Source organism: Ranitomeya imitator, chromosome 3, assembly GCF_032444005.1.
Source record: "Ranitomeya imitator isolate aRanImi1 chromosome 3, aRanImi1.pri, whole genome shotgun sequence".
Taxonomy (NCBI): domain Eukaryota; kingdom Metazoa; phylum Chordata; class Amphibia; order Anura; family Dendrobatidae; genus Ranitomeya; species Ranitomeya imitator.
The window spans coordinates 652,143,214-652,160,673 of NC_091284.1; the positions used below are offsets into that span (position 1 = coordinate 652,143,214).

At 44.1% G+C, this 17,460-nt stretch overlaps 1 protein-coding gene across 4 annotated transcripts in view; it reads left to right on the plus strand.

Annotated features, from left to right (window-relative positions):
• The window catches only part of DGKH (diacylglycerol kinase eta), a 374,433-nt gene that overhangs the window by 230,294 nt on the left and 126,679 nt on the right, over window positions 1–17,460 (plus strand). For all 4 annotated transcript variants that reach the window (XM_069758220.1, XM_069758222.1, XM_069758219.1 and 1 more), the window contains one exon: window positions 17,321–17,425. In XM_069758220.1, coding sequence (XP_069614321.1) covers window positions 17,321–17,425 — 105 coding nt within the window. The remainder of the gene's footprint in view (window positions 1–17,320; window positions 17,426–17,460) is intronic.

The following is a 17,460-nucleotide window of genomic DNA, read 5'->3' on the forward strand; positions in this document are numbered from 1 at the left end:
GAGCCGGGATTTCCAGGACAGACAGACAGACAGAAAGACAGACAGACAGACGGAAAAACCCTTAGACAATTATATATATAGATATATATATACTAGATTGTGGCCCGATTCTAACGCATCGGGTATTCTAGAATATGCATGTCCCCGTAGTATATGGACAATGATGATTCCAGAATTCGCGGCAGACTGTGCCCGTCGCTGATTGGTCGAGGCAACCTTTATGACATCATTGTCGCCATGGCAACCATTATGGGGCAGCACGGTGGCGTAGTGGTTAGCACTGCAGCCTTGCAGCGCTGGGGTCCTGGGTTCTAATCCCACCCAGGACAACATCTGCAAAGAGTTTTTATGTTCTCTCCGTGTTTGCGTGGGTTTCCTCCGGGCACTCTGGTTTCCTCCCACATTTCAAAGACATACTGATAGGGATTCTAGATTGTGAGCCCCATCGGGGACAGTGATGATAATGTGTGCAAAACTGTAAAGCGCTGCGGAATATGTTAGCGCTATATAAAAATAAAGATTATTATTATTACGACATCTACGTCGATACTGTGCTCGTCGCTGAATCAGAAACGTGGGATTTCTACGTCCTTTATGACATCATCATCGCTGTGCCCGTCGCTGATTTGGTCTAGGCCGCCAGGCCTCGACCAATCAGAGATGCGGGATTTCTACGTCGATACTGTGCCCGTCGTTGATTGTTTGAGGCCTAGCGGCCTCGAGCAATCAGAGACGCGGGATTTCCAGGACAGACAGACAGAAAGACAGACAGACAGACGGAAAAACCCTTAGACAATTATATATATAGATACTAGATGGTGGCCCGATTCTGACGCATCGGGTATTCTAGAATATGCATGTCCACGTAGTATATTGCACAGCCCACGTAGTATATTGGCCAGCCACGTAGTATATTGCCCAACCACATAGTATATTGCCCAGCTACGTACGTAGTATATTGCCCAGCTACGTACGTAGTATATTGCCCAGTCACGTAGTATATTGCCCAGTGACGTAGTATGTTGCCCAGCTGCATAGTATATTGCCCAGCTACGTAGTATATTGCCCAGTGACGTAGTATATTGCCTAGCCACATAGTATATTGCCCAGTCACATAGTTTATTGCCCAGTGACGTAGTATATTGCCCAGCCACGTAGTATATTGCCCAGCCACGTAGTATATTGCCCAGCCACGTAGTATATTGCCCAGCCACGTAGTATATTGCCCAGCCACGTAGTATATTGCCCAGCCACGTAGTATATTGCCCAGCCACGTAGTATATTGCCCAGTCACGTAGTATATTGCCCAGCTGTGTAGTATATTGACCAGCTACGAAGTATATTGCCCAGTGATGTAGTATATTGCCCAGTGACGTAGTATATTGCCCATCCACCTAGTATATTGCCCAGCCACGTAGTATATTGGCCAGTCACGTAGTATATTGCCCAGTGACGTAGTATATTGCCTAGCCACTTAGTATATTGCCCAGTCACGTAGTTTATTGCCCAGTGACGTAGTATATTGCCCAGCCACGTAGTATATTGCCCAGCCACGTAGTATATTGCCCAGCCACGTAGTATATTGCCCAGCCACGTAGTATATTGCCCAGCCACGTAGTATATTGCCCAGTCACGTAGTATATTGCCCAGCTGCGTAGTATATTGCCCAGCTACGAAGTATATTGCCCAGTGACGTAGTATATTGCCCATCCACCTAGTATATTGCCCAGCCACGTAGTATATTGCCCAGTCACGTAGTATATTGCCCAGTGACGTAGTATGTTGCCCAGCTGCATAGTATATTGCCCAGCTACGTAGTATATTGCCCAGCTGCGTAGTATATTGCCCAGCTACGAAGTATATTGCCCAGTGACGTAGTATATTGCCCATCCACCTAGTATATTGCCCAGCCACGTAGTATATTGCCCAGTCACGTAGTATATTGCCCAGTGACGTAGTATGTTGCCCAGCTGCATAGTATATTGCCCAGCTACGTAGTATATTGCCCAGTGACGTAGTATATTGCCTAGTGACGTAGTATATTGCCTAGCCACATAGTATATTGCCCAGTCACATAGTTTATTGCCCAGTGACGTAGTATATTGCCCAGCCACGTAGTATATTGCCCAGCCTCGTAGTATATTGCCCAGCCACGTAGTATATTGCCCAGCCACGTGGTATATTGCCCAGCCACGTGGTATATTGCCCAGCCACGTGGTATATTGCCCAGCCACGTAGTATATTGCCCAGCCACGTAGTATATTGCCCAGTCACGTAGTATATTGCCCAGCTGCGTAGTATATTGCCCAGTGACGTAGTATATTGCCCATCCACCTAGTATATTGCCCAGCCACGTAGTATATTGCCCAGTCACGTAGTATATTGCCCAGTGACGTAGTATGTTGCCCAGCTGCATAGTATATTGCCCAGCTACGTAGTATATTGCCCAGTGACGTAGTATATTGCCTAGCCACATAGTATATTGCCCAGTCACATAGTTTATTGCCCAGTGACGTAGTATATTGCCCAGCCACGTAGTATATTGCCCAGCCACGTAGTATATTGCCCAGCCACGTAGTATATTGCACAGCGATGTAGTATATTGCCCAGTCACGTAATATATTGCCCAGTCACGTAATATATTGCCCAGTCACGTAGTATATTGCCCAGTCACGTAGTATATTGCACAGCGATGTAGTATACAGCACAGAGCCACGTAGTATATTGCCCAGCCACGTAGTATATTGCACAGCGATGTAGTATATTGCCCAGTCACGTAATATATTGCCCAGTCACGTAGTATATTGCCCAGCCACGTAGTATATTGCCCAGCCACGTAGTATATTGCACAGCGATGTAGTATACAGCACAGAGCCACGTAGTATACTGCCCAGTCACGTAGTATATTGTCCAGCTACGTAGTATATTGCCCAGCCATGTATGTAACAGGTTAAAAAATATACATACTCACCTTCCGAGTACTGTACTGTTTGTTTTTTTTACTTTTAGGATGGTAACCAGGGTAAACATCGGGTTACTAAGCGCGGCCCTGCGCTTAGTTACCCGATGTTTACCCTGGTTACCAGTGAAGACATCGCTGAATCGGTGTCACACACGCCGATTCAGCGATGTCTGCGGGGAGTCCAGCGACGAAATAAAGTTCTGGACTTTCTTCCCCGACCAGCGACATCACAGCAGGGGCCTGATCGCTGCCGCCTGTCACACTGGACGATATCGCTAACCAGGACGCTGCAACGTCACGGATCGCTAGCGATATCGTCTAGTGTGACAGTACCTTTAGAGCAGTCAGACTGTGGAATGCCCGACCACAAGAGGTAGTAATGGCAGACACTATAATGGCTTTTGTAAAATGGCTGGATTCTGTTATCACAACAAATGTTTTTTTGAAATTCTAATTCCTCAGTTTAGCCAAATTTAATTGCAAAAATCAATTTGCAGTGAATTGAAAGAATGCATATTGCCCTGAAAAATGTTTGTGATGTAGTGACTTTCTTCTCGCACCCTTCCTATAAAAAAAGTTAAAAATCTGTCGTAATCTGTACAGTATCTTCACTGTTTTATGGCTTTCTTTCCCTATCTCTGTGGCTACGCTCTATGTATCCAGATTCACCATAAAATGACTGCTACATCCCCAGCTTCTGTGATTATACTGACTATGTTAGACAATAGAGGAGAAGTTTCTGCACAACCATCTGTGGATAGCATAAAAAAAGTTATTATTAAAGATCCATTAAAATACTGATGCGTTTTGAGCGATCCAACCTATACTATGAATAAGAGCAGTTGGATCGCTTGTAACGTGTCAGTTTTTATGTTCTTGTATGTGTGTTTTTTATAGATCTTCAGTAAAAACTTTTTTTATGCTGCTATCCACGGATAGTTGTGCAGAAATTTCTCCTCTGTTGCCTGATTATTGCTGAAGTCTGCCGGATGAATACGGCACCTGCCGTGTTGGATCTGTTCAGCGGATAATCTAATTAGCAGCTTTGGTGAGCTTTCTACTCTCTTTTTTTGTGCAGGCTATGATACTCCCTGCTGATTGGCTGTACTTTTGATATGCGCAAAGAATTATGGGAAAACCCGCTCAACCACTCTCCAAGTCATGTGATCGTGCAATCTAACTGTATAATGCCATCAGCTGGGTACTGTGCATTCCCTCCCCCATCCGAACTTTTAGGGGTCTCCTGCAGTTTTGGTATGGTGACACCGCTCTGTTGCCGGCTGGTTATTACTAAGCTTAACCTTCACCAGAGTGCGCGCTGTGATTGTGCGCATCGCGCAGCGCGCTGGGACATAGTGGGGACTAGACCTGCGCTGACATCACTAATGGCGCTTCGTTTCAAGGAGAGGGAAAATGCTGCGGCAGCATGCACTGGGATACTCAAAACGAAACATCATCTCACAGGAAATGAAAATATAAATAGAATAGTTAGGCCTCTTTCACCCTTCCGTCGGTACGGGTCCATCACAATGCGTCGGGCCGACGTACCGACGGATGTTGTGAAAGTTTTGCACGACGTGGGCAGTGGATGCAGTATTTCGATGCATCCGCTGCCCATTCTGAAGTCCGGGGAGGAGAGGGGGGAATTTCAGGCGTGCATGCGCGGTCGAAAATGGCGGTGGCGACGGACAAAAAAAGTTACATTGAACTTTTTTTGTGACGACGGTCCGCCAAAACACGACGAATGCGACTTGTGGCCATCCGTCGCTAATACAAGTCTTGTGGGCAAAAAAACCTCATCCTGCGAGCACATTTGCAGGATCCGTTTTTTGCCCAAAAATGACGGATTGCGACCGATGCCAAACGACGGTAGTGTGAAAGAGGCCTTAGTGTAGTTAGGGAACGGTAGGGCATTTTTAATGCATGTATGTTAAGAGAATAGTTTAGATTATGGCACTAGGTTGGGAATTAAGATGAAATTTACCTGGCCTCACACCACCCCATTAAGTAAATACACGAGATTAGTGTTTTGAAAGATTCCATGTGTCATCTTTGCTTTTTACCAGTTTCAGGGCTTCTTCACACTTTTTATGTGTTTTTGCTCGTGGTGTGAGTGTTTTTTTGTTTTTTGTTTTTAAACGCAGTATGTCATTTCTTTCAGCATTTTTACTGCAGTTCTTCTCTATTGATATCGAAGTGACATGGCATCTAAACTGGACCAAAAACGAGTATAATTTATACTTCACTTTTCTAGCTGTAGCCTTGTCTTTCATGCCAAAAAAAGCATCAAAAACACTATGTGTGAACATACCCTTAAACTTTGTGAAGGAAAGCGAGGTTGCTGACACTTTTTTTTTTTTTTAAAGGGGATCCTGACACCATTTTTATGTCATACCAGCTAAATATATCATCTTGGTCAGCGTCTACTATGCATTCTGTAAATACTTATGTAACCCCCTGTATAGCCCTGAAAACCTTTTTTTTTTTTTTTTTTATTTCTCCTGTTCTGTATTCTAATTGGGTCCGTCCGGTCTGATGGGCGTGGCTTCTGGCCACTCCACCCCTCCCCCGGCTGATGTGCCGCATCCTTGACGTGAATGACACCTCCTGCATCATCCTCAACACCGTGAGAAATTTTGCACCGGAAATACGTTAGCGCAAGGCGTGATTTGTGCATAGCAGACACTGACCAAGATTACATCTTTCTCTGTTATGACACAAAAATGGTCACAAGTTCCCTTCACGTGTCTTGTTGTTTTAGAAACACCTATAACTCATTCTAAAACTGTAGGGGAGCCGTTTGTGGGGGGTTTCCACGTACTGGCAGTTCTAGATGAGGCCGATATACCACCCACGTTTCAATTAACGTTTACATGATGTGCTTCCTGTTATGACTGTAATGCGCACCCTACTTTTCACATTGCACACTTACTATTATTTCCGTTTCATCACTTTCTTAAAAAAAAAGTTTGATTCTTATTCCAAATAACCATGAATGCAGTCATTATCATCGCCGACTTCTCCGTGGCGTTTCACTTGGGTTGACTCTTTTCTCCTCTGATTTTACTAGTTAACACATATTTTCATTATTATTGGAATACACATTATTTTTGGAATAAATGGTGCTATAACAATAAATAATAATAATAATAATAATATTTTCTTTACAGAAGGCATAATAAAGCATACACTTACTTGCTTGCCAGTCTTTGTATAGCATTGCTCTGACAATGCAGGTATTGGCACCTATTGCAGTGGTTCTTTCCGGATCAGTCCCAACGGTCAGTGACCTCTACCCTCTCCTGTTATTTGGACCATTCACACTGACCCATTACAAGAATGGGGGTTCCAAAAGTTCCCTTTGTTATCAGAGTGGAAGGGAACAAAGTATTCATCTGTTCATTTGTGCCAAATTGACCTTTTTGGGCCCCCTAGACTCAAGAGCCCCGGTGCAAGTGTTCGTTACTTTCCAATTTATATCACATGTGGAACACCAAACATATTCTAGTATGGCATAGTGCAAATAAGCCAAAGACTCAACACTGATATACAAGCAACCCAGAAATGACATGTGGATCCAGTAGAAGCTCATGTCTTACTACAATAATTTACTATACATTAAAAGGAATCTGTCAGCAGGTTTTTGTTATGTATTCCGATAGCATGATGTGGGGGCTGGGTGCCTGATTCCTGCTATGTCATGTACTAGGTTGCTTAGTGCAGCTTCAATAGTGTTTTATCGGCAGGGCTCATTGTCTCGTGCCTCTTAGGGTACTGTCACACAGTGGCATTTTGATCGCTACGACGGCACGATTCGTGACGTTCCAGCGATATATCCATGACGTTCCAGCGATCTCGCTGTGTCTGACACGCTCCTGCGATCAGGGACCCCGCTGAGAATCGTACGTCGTAGCAGATCATTTGAAACTTTCTTTCGTCGTCTAGTGTCCCGCTGTGGCGGCATGATCGCATGGTGTAACAAAGGTTTGCACGATATTGTATACGATGTGCGCATAGTAACCAACGGCTTCTACATCGCACATACGTCATGAAATTATCGCTCCAGCGTCGTACATTGCAAAGTGTGACCGCAGTCTACGACGCTGGAGCGATATTGTTACCATGCTGGAGCGTCACGGATCGTGCCGTCGTAGCGATCAAAATGCCACTGTGTGACGGTACCCTTAGTCAACTGCTGTGTGTAATTCACCCCCTCTACTGTTTAGAAGCTTTCTGTCAATGCACAGTAAACGCAGAAAACGGAGAATCAGTGAAGTGGGCGGAGTTATACAGGGCTCAGCAGTCTGAGCACTGCTAGATCTGCAACAGAGAAAATACAGATTGTATCAATATGACAACAGACCAGTAAGTGACAGATGACTGGAATCGGGGTCTCTGCCCCTATATCATGCTGCTTTTAGATTACATAGAAAAACCATGTGACAGGTTCCCTTTAATTACTCCTCAATACATTCCCGCTACTATTCAATAAACCTTGCGGCTCATCCGAGACATTTTCAGACCTGTAAATGTCGTGACAGCACACAATAACCATGACGTTCACAAAGTGTTGAATCTTATGTTAAATTAAAAACATGTGACATTGTGGGTGTAGCATATGGCGTGTGGTCCTCTATGTAAAGGCTGGAAGCAGTACGTTAATCTGCGCCCATTGAGTTACTTTGTTACACGGCGATTGTATGGAAGGGATTCCGCTGCCCCCATTAGACTGTAATGCAGTCATGGCTCCGCCCAGTTGGCAGGTTGTAGGTCGGCATGCAGTTTTGATAATGTGATTAAATGCCGGACAAGCCTTTCCATTGCTCCAATCTCTGCTTTGACAGCACATCAGACTCTTTTTTGTGCTTACTTTAATGTTTTGGTTTCTAAAGGGAAATTTAAGGTAAGGAAACAAACCAGAATTTCTTTTCATTGTTTCCTCTACTTGTAAAGTACATGAGAAGACGGTATCGCAGGTAATTCTCTTACTGGTGGCAAGTTATCGTCTCTGTCCCTGGCAGCCGAAACACTCTGACAATCCGAGTCCTACAACTGTGGACAGTGTGGACAAGAGCCTGTCTCTCTATTCCTTCCAGTGAGCGTTATTAGAGCGCATAGCCTGACTTCCCATCCACACCGATGACAGTGTAGGAGTCCTGACGTAACGGTGTCCGGGAATCAAGCTGATCATTTGGCAATGAAGTGCCCAGTAAGCGTGACCTGTGCTCCTTTTTACCTGATGTCCCTCTCAGAGAGTGACGGTGAACTTCTGATGTTGAGTCAACTGTTTAGTTTTTGATGATGGCTCAAGGGTGGATGCTACTGATATTTTTGTGAAGTATTTGCATTATTATTACTGTAGAACCTTTCTGATAGTACATGTTAATGCCAGTATGTTTAGGAAGTAGTTGTCCTTCAGACTGGGAAATGCCTTGGAATGGCATGACTGATTTGACAGGGTCGGAAGATTTTGCCTGCTTGGGTAAATTACCGTAAGTGCTTTTTATTTGGGAAACCAAACCTATTTATTGTACAGCTATAGAAGATGAAAACATGCTCATTTCTTTCCCTTATTGCTGAGGTTTTTTTTTCCACCGGAGCTCTCCCACGCAGTATCAGATCCGTCAGCCCACCTCCAGTGAAGCAGGCCTCCACATTTGATGTGCTTTATCCTATGGTCGATGACACAATGTGAAAGACCCTTACTTTGTAGGATAACAAGAACGGAGCCTTTCTAAGTTTCTATTACTAACGAGTGTGTCAAAATAGGAAAATATTCTTTTTCAGATTTCAGTATTATTAAATTGATGGTTTCAGTTCCTTCACTATATAATGAATATGATACTTCCTTGTTTTTCTTAAAATGATTTGACTGTGAGGTATGAAGATATCGTAGTAGCGGGGTAAAAGATACCTTTGGGATTATTATTTTTTTCTATAATGTATATTAGGCTATGTTCACAGGGTGCGTTTTTTTCTGCTTTTTCGCTGCGTTTTTTCCATGCGGAAATGGGTCAAAAACCCTATGGAAAACTTATTCAAGCTAATTCAATGACAATCCTGAAGTGTTGTGCACATGATCACTAAATTTCCTTTGAGTATTTGCAGTGCGGTTTTTTTGCAGCATGTCAATTCTTTGTGCGTTTCTGCAGCATTTGCTGAGTTTCTGTTTGCGTTTTTACTGTCTTCATATGGTGTTTCCCACGATGTCATCTATGTGACAGCGTGGAAAACAGCCCTGTGGCTCTTATCAGCGGTAACGCTACTGCCTGTAAGACAGTCGGTCAGAGCGCTGCGGGGTCATGCTGTCAGCATTACCTAGCAGCTGTGACTGTGTCCTGCAGCGGTGACCCACAGTAAAAAGCTTACCAAAGTTCAACAGGTGTGGGCTGATAAGACTACTACTCCCATCATCCTACGTCTGCTATCTCTGATAACAGTGATAGCAGGAGTCGCTGATGGGAGACGTAGTTTCTCGTCAGTCAGCGCCTGTGCTCACACTTAAAAAACAGAAACAAAAAAAACAACATGGAAAATAATTACACACGTATTCAAATAAAAATTAAAAAAATACTCCCCTAACACCAAATCCCTGATACCCTCGTCTCCTAGAATAAATGTAAAATAAAAAACAACATATACACTACTTAACGCCCAATCCCCGATGCCCATGTCTCCTGGAAAAAATAAAAAACATTAAACCAACATATACTCACCTGTCCGCCGTAGTCTACGTAATCCCGGAGTGTCCGACGGCGATCTCACGTGTAGAACAGTCACATCAGGAGATGGCACATCGGAAGGCAGATCACCGGAGTTGATCAGCTGACCTCTCTCACAGCAGCTCAGTGATACACTGAAGGAGCCATTACCTCCTGTCAGTGTATTGACAGCTGTCTTTGAGAGCAGTCACGTCAGTGACTGCTCTTAAAGTCATCAAGATCATTGTGGGATATTATGGATTACCTTCTCTGTGGAAAGGTGAGGAATATTGTGGTTTTTTAATCTTATTTTTGTTGCAGGAGACATTGGTGTCAGTGGATTAGGCATTCGGTGAGTATGGTTTAATTTAGATTTATTAAAGAAGTCTGTGTCATTATTTCATAAAGAGGACTTTCTTCTGGGTATGTCTGTTTTTATAATATCACTATGGGGTTAGTAATGGGGGCATCTTATAGACACCTCTCCATTACTAACCTGTGGGCTTGATGTCACCTGACAATACAAAGGTGACATCAACCCCCCAACTATCACCCCACTTGCCACTGCTACAGTGCAAGCGAGAAGAGCAAGTCCAAGTACCAGATTTGGTGAATCTTATAGATGCGCCTTTTCTTGGGCAGCCGAGATCTAATGTTTTTAGCCTAGGGCGGGGGGAGAGGGGGGGCAATATCCATGGCCTAGTCTTTGCTGGTTAAGAAAACAGCTGAGGGCTGATATTACCGACCTCCGCCATACTAGTACTGGGAGGTTGCATCTCTTCCTTTAATGCGGGCTCCGGCGGTGAGCCCGCATCAAAGCCGGGACATGTCAGCTGTTTTGAACAGCTGACATGTGCCCGCAATAGCGGCGGGTGGAATCGCGATCCACTCGCCGCTATTAACTAGTTAAATGCCGCTGTCAATCTTCTACATAGGAGCAATCTGAGCTTCGCTCCCATGTAGCCGATCGAGTTGTGCCAGCTTCTAGCCTCACATGGAGGCTATTGAAGCATAGCAAAAGTAAAAAAAAAGGTTTTAAAAAATATAAAAAAAAAAATATAAAAGTTTAAATCACCCCCCTTCTTCCCAATTCAAAATAAAACAATAAAAAAATAAATAAAAAAAAAAATAAAAATCAACCAACACATATTTGGAATCGCCGAGTTCAGAATCGCCTGATCTATCAATAAAAAAAAAAAGGATTAACCTGATCGCTAAACGGCGTAGCGAGAAAAAAATTTGAACCGCCAGAATTACGTTTTTTTGGTCGCCACGACATTACATTAAAATGCAATAACGGGCAATCAAAAGAAGGTATCTGCACAAAAATGGTATCATTAAAAATGTCAGCTCGGCACACAAAAAAATAAGCCCTCACCGACCCCAGATCATGAAAAATGGAGACGCTACGGGTATTGGAAAATTGCGCAATTTTTTTTTTTTCCAGCAAAGTTTGGAATTTAGACATGTTTGGTGTCTATGAACTCGTAATGACCTGGAGAATCAAAATGGCAGGTTAGTTTTAGCATTTAGTGAACCTATCCATGCGCATGGATGGCAGCGTCGGCTGGACGGTCATGAAAGCACAACCCATAAGCATATCCCCTGATGAGTGTTAAACGAAACGCGTCGGGACGAGAGGGGAGGACGCCCACCGCCATCAGTTGGTCTGAGTATCTATGACTTAATATAGTCGGAGGCGGGTGAGATCGTTCTATATTTTTGTACATACCAGCCACATCTACTTATGCTGAATATGCTGAATAATGCATGCACAGTCTCAGGTGGACTGAATACGGTGCAATATCAGCGATTCTTTAAGAGAATGATCTACTCCAGGGTGCAACATGTATGGATATACGATTGTATTGCACTGAGATTTATAATCCTGTAGTGGTGCTATAGGTATCTGTACTTTAGTGGTGAGGACAACCGTTTCTCTACACCTAATATATAAGGACAGGTTCCTGCAGTGGGTTTGCGCATATATATCCTAATATAGTGGTTTAAAAACAGGCTGGTAAACTGATAGTTTGTGTCCAGCAGTAATTAACACTATATAAGTGGTTTTGATAGCGCAACCCACACATCTATGTGCATGTTTGTTTATTGTTATGCACTTTGCACTTTTTGTTAGTCTGCTTTTAGATATTTAATAAAAGTTATATTTTATCCCACATGTGTTCGCTATATATTCAATTTGGGACAATACCACCCGCTGCATTATTAAACCTCCCCATGTGCCCCATGTCACCCCCATATGCAGCACCATGTCGCCTCATGTGTGCAGCACCGTGTCACGCCATGTGTGTAGCACCGTGTCGCCCCATGTGTGCAGCACCATGTAACACCCCCATAGCCTCACCATGCCCACCCAAACAGCCCATGCACATGAGAAAAAAAAAAAAAAAACACCACATACTCACCTCGGTCCATTCCCTGGCACTCTGCTTCTCTCCCTGCCTCCGCTCACACGCTGATTGGTGGAGGAAGTGGCCGGAGGCGCCAGGCGCAGCACAGATCCGCACATAGAGACAGCAAGCAGGCAGGCACCATGGAACTCTGATTTCCAGCCCCACGGCTGTCTCGGTCCGCGCGCCGGACTGAGACAGCAAGAGGGCTAGATGTGGCCCGCGGGCCGCACTTCGCCCGGGCCAGGTCCACAGAGTATTCTCACAAAAATCTTGGGGATCATCAAGATATTTTCAGGCAAAACTGAGACAAGCCTTTATGTTCTTATTGCTCAGCAGTGGTGTTAGTCTTTGAACTCTGCCATGGAGACCATTTTTGCCCAGTCTCTTTCTTATCGTGGAGTCATGAACACTGACCTTATCTGAAGCAAATGAGGCCTGCAGTTCTTTAGATATTGTGGTCAGTCTTTTGTGACCTTTTGGATGAGTCATCGCTGCACTCTGTCTTGAGGTAATTTTGGTCTGCCGGCCACTCCTGGGAAGGTTCACCACTGTTCCATGTGTTCGCCATTGGTGGATAATGACTCTCACTGTGGTTTGCTTAAGTCCCAAAGCTTTTAGAAATGACTTTATAACCTGTTCCAAACAGATAGATCTTAATTACTTTTTCTCGTTTGATCCAGAATTTCTTTGGATCGAACCATGTAGTCTAGCTTTTGAAGATCTTTTGGTCTACTTCACTTTGTCAGACAGATCCTATTTAAGTGATTTCTTGATTGATAACAGGTGTAGCAGCAGTAATCAGGCCTGGGTGTGGCTAGATAATTTGAACTCTACTCCCAAAGATGTGAGTAAGCACAGTTAATTTAAGTTCCCCTTTTCACACAAGGCTCTGTAGGTATGGATTTCTTTTTCCCATAATAATAAAGACCTTCATTTAAAAACTTCATTTTGTGTTTACTTGTGTTGCCTTTGTCTGATATTCAAATTTATTTGGAGATCTAAAACATTTTTAAGTGTGGCAAACATGCAAAAGAATAGGAAATGAGGAAGGGGTCAAACACTTTTTCCACACAACAGACGTGTGTGTGTGTCTGTGTGTGTGTGTGTGTGTGTGTGTATATATGTATGTATGTATGTATGTATGTATGTATATATATATATATATATATATATATATATACACACACACACACACACACACACACACACACACACACACACACACACACACACATAGTACAGACCAAAAGTTTGGACACACCTTCTCATTTAAAGATTCTGTATTTTCATAGCTATGAAAATTGTACATTCAAACTGAAGGCATCAAAACTATGAATTAACACATGTGGAATTATATACCCGTATATACTCAAGTATAAGCCGAGATTTTCAGCCCAAATTTTTGGGCTGAAAGTGCCCCTCTCGGCTTATACTCGAGTCAAGGTGGGTGGCAGGGTCGGCGGGTGAGGGTGCTGAGGCATACTTACCTGCTTCCAGCGATCCTGGCGCTCCCCCTGCCGTCCCACGGTCTTCGGTGCTGCAGTTCTTCCCCTCTTCAGCGGTCACGTGGGACCGCTCATTAGAAAAATGAATAGGCGGCTCCACCTCCCATAGGGGTGGAGCCGCGTATTCATTTCTCTAATCAGCGGTAACGGTGACCGCTGATAGGGAAAGAGGCTGCGGCACCGAAGACCAGCTGTGACAGGCAGAGGGAGCGTCAAGATCGCTGGGACCAGGTAAGTATGTAATATTCACCTGTCCGCGTTCCAGCCGCCGGGCGTCGCTCCATCTTCCCGGCGCCTCCATCTTCCCGGCGTCTGCGCTCTGACTGTGCAGGTCAGAGGGCGCGATGACGCATATAGTGTGCGCGGCACCCTCTGCCTGATCAGTCAGTGCAGAGACGCCGGGACCCGACGCCAGAACGAGACGCCGGGAGCTGCAAGCAAGAGAGGTGAGTGTGTTTTTTTTTTTTTATTGCAGCAGCAGCGGCGACACAGATTTATGTGGAGCATCTATGGGGCACAATGAACGGTGCAGAGCACTGTATGGGGCACAATGAACGGTGCAGAGCACTGTATGGGGCACAATGAACGGTGCAGAGCACTGTATGGGGCACAATGAACGGTGCAGAGCACTGTATGGGGCACAATGAACGGTGCAGAGCATTGTATATGGGGCACAGATATGGGGCAATAATGAACGGTGCCGAGCACAGTATGGGGCACAGCTATGGGACAAAATGAATGGTGCAGAGCATTGTATATGGGGCACAGATATTGGGCAATAATGAACGGTGCCGAGCACAGTATGGGGCACAGCTATGGGACAAAATGAACGGTGCAGACAGAGCACTATATGGGGCACAGCTATGGGACAAAATGAACGGTGCAGAGCACTATATGGGGCACAGCTATGGGGAAATATGAACGGTGCAGAGCACTATATGGCACAGTTATGGGGAAATAATGATCTATTTTTATTTTTGAAATTCACCGGTAAATGCTGCATTTCCACCCTAGGCTTATACTCGAGTCAATAAGTTTTCCCAGTTTTTTGTGGCAAAATTAGGGGGGTCGGCTTATACTCGGGTTGACTTATACTCGAGTATATACGGTACTTAACAAAAAAGTGTGAAACAACTGAAATTATGTCTTATATTCTAGGTTCTTCAAAGTAGCCACCTTTGCTTTGATGACTGCTTTGCACACTCTTGGCATTCTCTTGATGACCTTCACCGGGAATGGTTTTCCCTTCACATGTGTGCCCTGACAGGTTTAATAAGTGGGATTTCTTGCCTTATAAATGGGGTTGGGACAATCAGTTGTGTTGTGCAGAAGTCTGGTGGATAAACAACTGATAGTCCTACTGAATAGACTGTTAGAATTTGTATTATGGCAAGAAAAAAAAATCAGCTAAGTAAAGAAAAACAAGTGGCCAGCATTACTTTAAGAAATGAAGGTCAGTCAGTCCGAAAAATTGGGAAAACTTTGAAAGTGTCCCCAAGTGCAGTTGCAAAAACCATCATGCGCTACAAAGAAACTGGCTCCCATGAGGACTGCCCCAGGAAAGGAAGACCAAGAGTCACCTCTGCTTCTGAGGATAAGTTTATCTGGGTCACCAGCCTCAGAAATCGCAGGTTAACAGCTGCTCAGATTAGAGACCAGGTCAATGCCACACAGAGTTCTAGCAGCAGACACATCTCTACAAACACTGTTAAGAGGAGGCTTTGTGCAGCAGGCCTTCATGGTGAAATAGCTGCTAGGAAACCACTGCTAAGGACAGGCAACAAGCAGAAGAGACTTGTTTGGGCTAAAGAACACAAGGAATGGACATTAGACCAGTGGAAATCTGTGCTTTGGTCTGATGAGTCCAAATTTGAGACATCTGGTTCCAACCACAATGTCTTTGTGCGACGCAGAAAAGGTGAACGGATGGACTCTACATGCCTGGTTCCCACCGTGAAATATATATATATATACATATACACATACACACTAGATATCTCTGAATTAAATATTCCAGTTGCAAATTTGTATTCATTGCATAGTGGAATGTGTTCAGAACAATAAAACATAACAATTATCAATGTAAATCAAAACTAATATCCCACGGAGGTCTGGATTTGGATTGATACTCAAAATCAAAGTGGAAAATCAAATTACAGGCTGATCCAACTTTAGTGGAAATGCCTCATGACAAGGAAAAGTTGCTCAGTATTGTGTGTGGCCTCCACGTGCCTGTTTGACCTCCCTACTGTACAACGCCTGGGCATGCTCCTGATGAGGTGGCAGATGGTCTCCTTAGGGATCTCCTCCCAGACCTGGACTAAAGCAACTCCTGGACAGTCTGTGGTGTAACGTGACGTTGATGGATGGAGCGAGACATGATGTCCCAGATGTGCTCAATCGGATTCAGGTCTGGGGAACGGGCGGGCCAGTTCATAGCTTCCATGCCTTCATCTTGCAGGAACTGCTGGCACACTCCAGCCACATGAGGTCTGGCATTGTCCTGCATTAGGAGGAACCCAGGGCCAACCGCACCAGCATATGGTCTCACAAGGGGTCTGAGGATCTCATCTCGGTACCTAATTGCAGTCAGGCTACCTCTGGTGAGAACATGGAGGGCTGTGCAGCCCTCCAAAGAAATGCCACCCCACACCATTACTGACTCACTGCCAAACAAGTCATGCTGAAGGATGTTGCAGGCAGCAGATCCTACGGCCCCCTCCACGTCTCCTGTTGTACTGGTCTGTCTCCCGGTAGCACCTCCAGCCTCTGGACACTACGCTGACAGACACAGAAAACTTTTGATGTGCCATCCTGGATGAGCTGCACTACCTGAGCCACTTGTGTGGGTTGTAGAGTCCGTCTCATGCTACCACGAGTGTGAAAGCACAACCACCATTCAAAAGTGACGAAAACCTCAGCCAGAAAGCATTGGTACTGTGATCCCCACCTGCAAAACCACTCCTTTGAGGTTGTCTTGATAATTGCCAATAATTTCCATCTGTTGTCTATTCCATTTGCACATCAGCATGTGAGATTGATTGTCAATCAGTGTTGCTTCCTACGTGGACAGTTTGATTTACTTGAGTTACATATTCTGTTCTCTAAGTGTTCCCTTTTTTTTGAGCAGTGTGTGTGTGTGTGTGTGTGTGTGTGTGTGTATATATATATATATATATATATATATATATATACACATGGTGTGTGTATATGTATGTGTATACTTATATAAATTATTGTAGTAAATAGTATAAAGTGTCAATCTATGTGTAGCTATATCTCACCATATCTCATATATGTATGTTTATGGCAATATCTGCAGTGTGGCGCAAAGCCATTTCTAGGCAGAAAACTAAGTGATTTAACCTCTCCATCTTAAACCTCCTGAATTTTATCAATACAGACTTTTCTGCTCTTTTTTTTTTTTTTCCTTCTGTAACAAAATCTTACAAATGAGTCTGCTGGGATCAGGATAAGTCTTGCTTGCGGTGGTTTACAATGAGATGAAAGTGGACTCTTCCCCCCACTCTCACACAGTATTTTTCATCAAGACAGTATGCAAAGCTTAAATGATTATGCAGCTCCGAAGAACATCTGATCAGAGCAAGTAAAATACATTCCCTGGATATCCGTGCAGCTTTCACAGCTCTGCCACACTCTCAATTGCTTTGTACAGTTAGATCAGCAGCTTTTTTTAATTTTCTTACTTCATTTGTATGTTTTTTTTTTTCTCTTCAGATAATCACTCCTTTTAGAAGACTCATATTGTGTGCAGAGAACAGAAAAGAAATGGAGGATTGGATCAGCTCATTAAAGTCCGTGCAATCCAGAGAGCATTACGAGGTAGGCAGTTTCTTTATGTGATGAAATGAAACTTG